Source organism: Zonotrichia albicollis, chromosome 23, assembly GCF_047830755.1.
Source record: "Zonotrichia albicollis isolate bZonAlb1 chromosome 23, bZonAlb1.hap1, whole genome shotgun sequence".
Taxonomy (NCBI): domain Eukaryota; kingdom Metazoa; phylum Chordata; class Aves; order Passeriformes; family Passerellidae; genus Zonotrichia; species Zonotrichia albicollis.
Genome location: NC_133841.1, coordinates 4,783,486 through 4,793,414, shown reverse-complemented (window position 1 = coordinate 4,793,414; position 9,929 = coordinate 4,783,486). Strand labels below are relative to the sequence as shown.

Sequence of the window (9,929 nt, the reverse complement as noted above, 5' to 3'; positions counted from 1 at the left end):
CAGTGGGGCTGGGGACTGCTGGTGTAGGGATGGGGACAGTGCCTGGTGCTAGGATGGGGCCAGTGGGGATGGGGACAGTGGGGATGGGGACAGTGCTGGTGTGGGGATGGGGACAGTGCCTGGTGTGGGGATGGGGACAGTGGGGATGGGGACAGTGGGGATGGGGACAGTGCTGGTGTGGGGATGGGGACAGTGCCTGGTGTTGTGATGGGGACAGTGCCTGATGTGGGGCTGGGACATGCTGGGACGGCGTTGGCTGGCCACCAGCCAACTGCTCAGCTAGCCAGGCAAGCAGATGGACAGCTGGACAGCCTGGTGGTCCACTGGCCAGCCAGCCAATCAGCCATCTAGCCAACTGGCCAACCGGGCAACCAAGCCAGCAGCCAGCCCAACCCGCCTGGGTGTCCCACGAGCCTGGTCACTGCCAGTGAGCCAGTTGGCCACCAAGTACCAGCTCACCAAGCAGCCATCCACTTGTCCTTCAAGGCCAGCAGACAGCTGGGCCTCCCTGCCCACAGCTGAATGTCCCCATCCCATGTCCTTCCAGAGCCCATCCTGAGGACACAGTTGGAATTTAGGGGACAGCATCCCAACTCCTTGGGGCCTGCAAATGGCCGCTTGTCACCATGAGATGACATTGGGCTCATTGGTTGTGTCCAGCTCTGTCTTAATTCCAGCTGAGCCTGCCCATGCTGAGCCACGGTGGCACAATGTCCCTGTCCCCCTGGCCAAGCGTGGTCCTATGGGCACCATCTGCCACAATGCCAGGAGGGGAAACTGAGGCAGGGCACAGTGCCAGCCCCACTAGCCCCCTGCCCTGGCCCGGTCACGCTTCCCTTTCCCAAATCCTCCTCCATGAGTTCCAGGAGGTGCTGGGTGTTGGGCACAGCCACCTCCAGCCCAAGCTGCGCCCCTGGACCATCGATTGTCCCCGTCCCCGCTGCCGGCGTCCCCAGCACGGCCCAGCCGCCCCCGCCCGCGTTGCCAAAGCAAACAGCCGAGGGCTGGGCCGGCATCGATTCTGCGGGAGCTGCTGTTTGCTTAACCTTTGCAGAGGAGCGGCGGGCGTCGAGCGGAGCCGCAGCCACCGCCGTGACAGCAGCTGCAGCCACCACTGCCACTGCAGCCACCACAACCCCTGCAGCCGCTGCTGTCACCACAACCACCGCAGCCACTGCCGCAACAGCTGCAGCCACTGCTGTCACTGCATCCTCTGCACTCACTGTCACAACCCCTGCAGCCCCTGCTGCCACCGCTGTCACCACAGCCCCTACAGCTACTGCTGTAACCCCTGCAGCCACCGCTGCCACTGCTGTCACCATGGCCATCGCTGCCACCACAGCCCTGCAACCACTGCACCCACCACAACCACTGCAGCTGTGACAGTCACTGTTGTCACCACTGCAGCCACCACAGCTGCCACGCCGCAACAGCTGCAGCCATCACTGCCACTGTTGTCACCTCAACCCCTGCAGCCACCACTGCAAACCCTGCAGCCACTGCTGCCACTGCTGTCACCACAGCCCTGCAGCCACCACCATCACTGCAGCCACCACCACAACCACTGCAGCTGTGACAGCACTGTTGTCACCACTGCTGCCACCACTGCCACCACAGCCACCGTGGCCACCACCACTAGCACTGGAGTCACTGCTGTCACTGCAATCGCTGCTGCCATCGCTGCCACCACAACCATGGCAGCCACTGCTGCTGCCACCTCCCACCTTTGTCCCTTTCCCACCTCCTGCACTCCCAAATGTGGCCATTTGGAGTTTTGCCATCCATTCCCTGTGCCCAGGTGCATGGAGCTGGTTTGGGGACAGGGCTTGGGGACAGGGAGCCCCTCAGTGTCACCTGGGGTGTCATACCCCTCATACAGTGCTGCTGTCCCACAGGCCGTCCTGGCTCTGTGGCTGCAGGGCCCCAGCTTGGGGACACGGTGGCCGAGGGTGGTGGCCTTGCCATGACGACAGGACGGCCCAGAGTGATGCTGTCACCTGCGGTGGTGACTATGCCAAGGGGACACAATGTCCTGTGGCAACAAGGTGACCTGGGGCAGTGTCCCCTCCATGAGGACCAGGGATGTCCTCTGAGCCTCCAGGCAAGACGAGGGCCCTGGTGCAGCCAGCGTGGGCCTGTCCTCCCTCTGTGTCCCCACCACGGCCACCCTGTCCCCACGCAGAGCCCCCTGCCCACCCGGGCCACCCTGTCCCCGTGCTGCTGGTGACTCACGCAGCCCGTGACCTCGCCAGGCGTATTTTTAGGCACTTGTTAAAGCAGAAAGATAACGAGGAATGGGGGGGGTGTGCAGGGGGGGCGACAAAAATGATGGAGAAAAGCATCAGGGAAACAGCTGGTGACAAACTTTGAGGGGGGGACAAGGTGCTGGCAGCGCCCCCACCCCAAAATGCTCTCCCCCTTCTCAGCCTTGGAAAGACCCCAGCAATAATTGCCTCCTTAAAGGTAGCTAATTGATTTCTGCTGGCTGATTAAAGCCTCTGCGGGAGCCGGGGGACATGCGGGGGCGATCGATGCCTGTCAAAAGTCCCCTTGGTTCCCCCTCTTGTGAGGCGGGGCTGGGGCTTGTCCCCCGTGTGTCCCCTGGGCTTTGGCAGTGAGGGGGATGAGGGAAAGCACCCTCAGGGTGTTTTTTGGGGGGCAGGGAGTTGATGACCCTATGGAGCTCACAGGTGCCACTGAGGTTGATGCCACCTCGGCGTTGTCACCCAAGCGCTGTGGCGGATGGCACTGGCAGTGGCCCCGGGCCGCTCTGTGCCCGCGTGTCCGTGTCGCCCTCCCCCATCCCCGCGTCCTTCGCTCACCCCCGGCGCTGGCGGCGCCTGTCACTTGCCATCGCGTCCCGCTGTCCCCGCCGAGGCTGATGGAGATGGCAGGCGACGGAGCGGGCGCAGCCGCGTGTCCCCCGTGCCATGAGCCCTCCGGTGCCCGGCCCCGGGCACGGCTCTTTGGCACAGCCCGGCGGTGGCACCTGCGGGTGTCCCCTTGTCACTGTGCCACCAGTGGTGACATCCCATGCCACGGAGGCTGACCGCGATGGATGGGTGCCACTTGGGCTGTGAGGGAAACTGAGGCGGGGAGTCGGGACGGGCCCTGAGGATCACCCCCGTGGGTGGTCTTTTGTGGGGACACAAGTGACAGGGTCCAGAGGTGTCCCCAGCTCCACGGGGACACTCGCAGTGCTGGAGGTCTGGCGTGGGGACACCGAGGGACCCCCCATTGGATCAGTGGGGTCAGCGGGGCAGCCGGGGCCCACCCCACCTCCGTGCCTCAGTTTCCCTCCATGGGCGTGTCCTGATTGGATGGGCGGGATGGAGGGGGCGTGTCCGGCGGCGAGGTGGGCGTGGCCCGGCGGGGTGGGCGTGGCCCGTGCGGCGCGGGGCGCACCGGAGGCAGCGGAGCGCAGCGGAGCCGCCGCCAGCCCGAGCCCCCCCCGCCGCCGCCGCCGCCGCCGCCGCCCTGCTCCCCCCCGCCGGCACCATTCCCTCCCCCGGGCGCCAGCGCGCCCCGGCCGGGCGGCGGCTCAGCCTGGGCCGCAAAACTTTGCTGGCGGCCGCGGCGGGGGTGGTGATGGTTCTGGTGCTGGTGGTGCTCATCCCGGTGCTGGTGAGCTCCGCCGGTACCGACGGTCGCTACGAGATGCTGGGCACCTGCCGGATGGTCTGCGAGCCCTACGGCCCCGCCGCTCCCCCCCAGCAACCGGCCGAGCGCGGCCCCCTCCCGCCGCCCTCCACGCTGGTGCAGGGTCCCCAAGGCAAACCGGGCAGACCGGGCAAACCGGGACCGCCGGGTCCGCCCGGAGAGCCGGGACCGCCGGGGCCGGTGGGGGCGCGGGGTGAAGCGGGAAGACCGGGACCCCCGGGATTACCGGGACCGGGCGCTACGGGCGCGGTGAGCGCGGCCACCTACAGCACGGTGCCGCGGGTCGCCTTCTACGCCGGCCTCAAGAACCCCCACGAGGGCTACGAGGTGCTCAAGTTCGACGACGTGGTCACCAACCTGGGCAACAGCTACGACGCCGCCTCGGGCAAGTTCACCTGCGCCATCCCCGGCACCTACTTCTTCACCTACCACGTCCTCATGCGCGGCGGGGACGGCACCAGCATGTGGGCCGACCTCTGCAAGAACGGGCAGGTAAGGGCTGCCCCATCCCGGCTCCATCCGCGGGGCAGGGAGCTCTGATATCCCCCAGCCTGGGAGAAAGGCTGTGGGGGCTTTCCCGTGCTTTTCCTGCCTTCAGAGTGGGTGCTCCGTCCTTCTCCTGCCCCGGGGTGTCACATCCTCTTTGTGCTGGGGATGGACCGCGGGTGCTTCCCCAGGGGCTGCATCCTTTTCCCGGCCCCTGGATGCACCCCCAGGGTGGCACATCCTCCTCCCAGTGCTGATTGCGGGCTCTGGGTGCTTCCCCATGGCCCCCATCCTATTCCCATCCCCAGGGTGGCACATCCTCCTCCCAGTGCTGATTGCGGGCTCTGGGTGCTTCCCCAGGGCCCCCATCCTATTCCCATCCCCAGGGTGGCACATCCTTCTCCCAGCGGCAGTGATGGGCTCTGGGTCCATCCACATCCTTCTCCTGACACTGCCATGCGCCCCTGGGGTGCTTGATCCATCTCTCAGTGCTGATTACGGGCTCTGTGTGCGCCCCCAGAATGCCCTGTTCTTCTCGTACCCCCAGGGATGCACCCCCGGGATGTTCTGTCCCTCTCTGGGTGACAATGATGGGATTTGGGTGCGTTTCCAGGCTGCCACATCCTTCTCCTGGGCACGGAGCTGTAACCCCAGGGTGCCCTGTTCTCCTCACAGCGATGTGATGGGCTCGGGGTGCACCCCCGAGGGGCTCTGTCCTGCTCCCATCTCTGGAGCTGCATCCTCAGCATGCCCCATTCTTCTCCCAGTGCTGGAGATGCTCCCCCAGGATGCTCCATCCTTCTCCCAGTGACAATGACAGGCTCTGATTGTGTCCCCGGGGTACTCCCTGCCCTGAATGAGCAGCCCTGGGGTGTCCTGTTCCTCTCCCAGTGACAGTGCAGGGCTCTGGGCGCACCCTTGGTGTTCCCTGTCCCTCTCCCATGGACATTGCAAGGCTCTGGGTGCACCTCTGGGGTGTCCTGTCCTTATCCCAGGGACAGTGCAGGGCTCTGGTTGTGTCCCCAGGGTGCTCCATCCTGCCCCCCACCCTGAAGGAGCAGCCCTGGAGTGTCCTCTCCTTCTCCCAGTGACAATGACGGGTTCTGGGTGCACCCTTGGGGTCCCCTGTCCCTCTCCCAGTGACAGTGCAGGGCTCTGGGTGCACCCTTGGGGTGTCCTTTCCTTATCCCAGTGACAATGACGGGCTCTGGGTGCACCCCTGGCGTGTCCCATCCTCCTCCTCCTCCCATTCCCAGGCGCTGCCCCGTGTCCCCTGTCCCTCTCCCAGTGCTGGGGACAGTCACCACCCACCCTGATGTGTCCCCAGGGGTTCCCTCAGCTCTTTCCTTGGCCACGGAGATGTTCCTTGGGGGGTGTCCCCCCCGGCCATGCCATTGTCCCCGCGGAGGTCTCGCTTTTGGGGGGCTGCACCCCCAGCCTGGAACCGGCTGGGTCTGAGTGGGGACATCGCAGGGGACACCCTGAGGGTGGCTCCATCCTTTCCCTCCCCTCATCCCGCTGGATCCCCCAATGCCAGGACTCAGCCTCGCCATCCCCACGCTTTTGGGGTGCCCCTTTCCCACACCGGGACTCGAGGGACAAGATGTGGCCGTGTGCCCTCGGGGATGTCACCGAGCTCAGCTCCCCTGGATGTCACCGCAGCTGCATTCCCGCGCCTCCATCCACGCTGCGTTTCCCCCGGCATCAAAACCCGCGATGCCTCCTTGCCCTGAGCATGCAGGACCCCCAAAACTGAGTTTTCACCCCAAAAAGAGCCGGGCTGTGAGGAGGAGCGGGATCCTTGTCACCCTCCCCGAGCCCTTCCGAGCGGGAGCACGGCAGGAGCCGCTCGCTCCGCAGCTTTTCTCCATCCAAACACTTCCAATTTCCTTTTATTGAGATTATTTTTGTCCTCCCCTTCCCTCAAGTCTTAAATTTTGGGGGTTTCCAGCGCTGTTTGGCACTTCTTGCTCTTTCTCCCAAACACTGCGGACTGAGCCCCCCAAAAAATCACCTCAACCCTCAAATCTTTTTGGGGACCACCCCAAACCTTCCTACCCCCCTAGATCTGTGGGGCATCGACATTTCTGGATGAATTTCCAGAAGCTGTGGAGCTCCTTGTCAAGAGGAGCAGCGCTCGGGCGGGCGATGCAACTTAATTAACGGCTTGTTAATTACTAACAAGGCATCGCCGCATCGATAGCTAGAAAGAAGATTCCCCCCTCAATGGCCCAAATAATCAAAAAAATTGGGTTATTTAAGGGGTTGCTGGCAAAAATCCCCCGTTCCTGGTGTGGTGTGGGCTTCCCAGCAGATAAAGGTTGATCCTGGAATATTCAGAGCCAGTCAGAATTTGGGGGGTCCCCTCTGGCACCCCAAAAATCCTCTCAGTGCTGCTGATTTGGGGGCTGCCCATCAGCGTTGGGTCGGGGCTGGAGTTAATGAGAGCCAGGGGAGCTGCTGCTGGTGCTTAATTAGCATTAATTATTATTTGTATTAGCCCGTAGCTGAGGCAAGGGCAGCGAGAGGTGGATGGACGGAGGGACAGATTGATTGATTGATTGATTAATTGATGGATAGGGCTGGTACTGGGTGGGTTTGGGGTCCCCATGCTGTAGAAGGCCACTCCCCAGAAGGCTCAGGGAGGGTCACAGCCCCAGGGGACTCTTGGGGACAGTCCCCAAGGCTGCACAAGGATGTGCTGGGGGGTCCTGGGGGCATCTCCTGCTGCACCCAAGGGCCCTGGGGCCACCCAGAGCTGTGCCCGAGCATCCTGAGGAGCATCTGCCACTGAGTTTGGGGTCCCAAAAGACACCTCAAGGTGCTGGGCCATGGTGGCACATGGGGAACGTGATGTCCCCAAGGCCCCAAGTGTCACCACACATGGCAGCACCCCACTGTCCCCTGAAAGCTCCTGGGTGCAGCCACCTTGGGGACCCCTCCAGAATGTCCCCAGTGCCAGGGACACCCCTCAGAATTGTCACTGGGGTCAGGGAGAGCGGCTGCAGCAGAGCCCAGGCTGGGGCCATGCCACCCCATGGGGAAACTGAGGCACAGAACAGCACAAAGGGGTGAAGCCATCGCGGTGGCCGTGGTGGCAGCCCCCCTCCTGTGGCTCTGCGGTGCCGGCAGCGCCTCAGCCCGGGCCCAGCGCTGCCATTTATCTTGCCTGGTTAGCGAGGGCTGGCGGGCTCGCCGTGATGAGGCGGCTCCTTAACGAGGCAAGACGGATGGCACCGGGCAGCTCCAGCTGTGGCGGGGGGGACGCCGCCAAATGGCTTTTCCTGGCTCTCCTTCCTCCTTTCCTGGCTTCTTCCTCCACTCCCGATCCGCAGCAGGACCCAGGAGATTGGGGCGCTGTGGCTGACCGGGATTTGGGGTCCCCCACCTGCAATGGGGACCTCGAGGTGACAGGGTGGGCGCAGAGTGATTTTTACCTGGGTGAATGTTAACAGTGAGTGCTGTGGGATCACAGCCTGGCCGTCTGTAGGTTCCAGAGTTAACATCGTCCCAGGTGCAGCTGGTGAGGAGTGACCCCCGGGGCTCCTGTCCTGGGGACAAAGGACAGGACTGCAGGGGACACCGTCCGTGTCCCACCGCTCCGGGCCGCCGCAGCCGCTCGCCGATGCGAGCCCAATTAAGAGGCGATTCTCGTCGCTCGTAATTAGCGGCACCTTCTCCCGGCGCAGCGCTTTCTGCATTTCACTGGGGATTTCAGCAGCCGCCTTGTCACTGTCACCCAGCGCCGCGATCTCCCCGCGAGGCTCCGCCGGAGATTTGATTACCCACAGAATTCTGCAGCGGCTCCAGCCACGGAACCGCTGCTGCGGGCGGGGACGGCTCCTCCGGCTCTGCCGGCACCCAGGGAACCTTTCTGGGGGTGGATGGGGGTTCAGCCCTCGCCACACCCTCACTGTCCCCGTGCAGCTCCCGGGATGCAGGGTTCAGGGTTTGGGTTGGGACTGGGATGGGAGATGGGGTGCTGTGTGCCAGGCATGGCCCTGGATCCAAACCCAGAGATGGGGCGCTGTGTCTGAGCTGTGCATCCAAATCCGGAGCCAGGGTCCTGGGGGAAAGCCGTGGTCCCGTGTGGAGCTGTGGTGCCACGGTCCTGTGTCCAAATCTGGATCCAAACCTGGATTTGGGGTTCTGTGTCTGAGCTGTGGTACCACATCTAACCCACGGTCCTGTGTCCAAACCTGCATTTGGGGTTCTGTGTCACAGCTGTGGTCCCATATCTGACCCATGGTCCTGATCCAAACCTGGATCCAAACCTGGATTTGGGGTTCTGTGTCTGAGCTGTGCATCCAAATCCAGAGTCGGGGTCCTGTGGGAGAGCTGTGGTGCCATGTCTGACCCACAGTCCTACATCCAAACCTGGATCCAAACCTGGATTTGGGGTTCTGTGTCTGAGCTGTGGTCCCATGTCTGACCCATGGTCCTGTGTCCAAACCTGGATCCCAATCTGGATTTGGGGTTCTGTGTCAGAGCCGTGGTTGCCATGCTGGACCCACAGTCCTGTATCCAAGCCTGAATTTGGGGTCAGAGCTGTGGTCCCACATCTGCCCCACGGTCCTGGATCCAAACCCGGATTTGGGGTTCCCTGTCACAGCTGCGGTCCTGTACCACACTGGGGTCCTGTGTCTGGGCTGTAATCCCGCACTGACCCCACACCCGCAGTCCCACCCTGTGCCACTGTCCCTGTCACACCCAGCACCGCTGTCCCGTTTCGGTGCCCGCGGGGTCCGGGGGGGCTCCGGGCGGTGCTGGGATCCCACGGGGGAGATCCGGGCCCCCCTCGCTGCCCCGGGGCAGGTGGATCCGATATGTGTGTGAGGCGTGCCCTGAGCCGGTGTCCCCTGGGCAGGTCCGGGCCAGCGCCATCGCTCAGGACGCCGACCAGAACTACGACTACGCCAGCAACAGCGTCATCCTGCACCTGGACGCGGGCGACGAGGTGTTCATCAAGCTGGACGGGGGCAAAGCCCACGGCGGCAACAACAACAAGTACAGCACCTTCTCCGGCTTCATCATCTACTCGGACTGAGCCCGGCGCCCCCCGCATCTCCCGGCAGTGACCCCCCCCCAGCACCACGGCGTCCCTGACCCCCCCAGCTCCTCCCTGGCACCCCCTGCCCACCCCATGGATTCCCCTCCCCGCTCTCCCGGCTGCTCCGAGCCCCCTGTTCCCGTCAGGGCTGGGGGCTGCAGAGGTTTGGGGTGGCACCCACGGCACCCCCATGCCCGGCTGTGCCCCCCCTGTCCCGCCGCTGCTCTCTGCCCGCCCCCGGGGCGCTGCCGGGGCTCTCGGGGGGTCCCCGGGCCTGGGGGGGCTGTGCTGGGGCGGGGGGTGACAACATGGTAAAGCAGAGCTGTGATCTGTCCCGGTCTGCTGTGTGTGTCCCCAGTGTCCCCAATGCCGGGGACGGGGTCTTTGTGCCACCACCACCACCACGTCCCACCGCGGCGCCGCTTCCTTTATCAAACCAGTCCCTGTCCCTGCACCGCTGTCATGGGGACACTTGGGTGCCACCTTTACCCCGGCCCTGTCCCCATGAGGTGGTGTCCCCTGAGAAACACAGCATTGTCACCGCTCGGGGAGGGACACACGGAGCCACCGAGACCCTCGGGCGCTCTCCCCGTCACCGCTGCCTCGGCACGGGAGGGACCTGGCACGATTCGAGGTGACAGCGGCTGTGCTGGGGACAGAGGATGGGAGCCCTGGGGACACAGAGTGGCCTTGGGGACAGGACGGGGCTGGGTGTCCTCCTGGATGTGCGTGT

At 64.2% G+C, this 9,929-nt stretch overlaps 1 protein-coding gene across 1 annotated transcript; it reads left to right on the top strand.

The window, feature by feature from the left end:
- The first annotated feature begins 3,354 nt into the window (after positions 1-3,354).
- On the top strand, positions 3,355-9,526 carry C1QL1 (complement C1q like 1). Its single transcript, XM_074557751.1, has 2 exons — positions 3,355-4,152; positions 9,014-9,526. The coding sequence occupies exons 1-2, from the start codon at positions 3,589-3,591 to the stop codon at positions 9,191-9,193; spliced, it is 744 nt and encodes a 247-aa protein (XP_074413852.1). The 5' UTR covers positions 3,355-3,588; the 3' UTR covers positions 9,194-9,526.
- Positions 9,527-9,929: the final 403 nt, after the last annotated feature.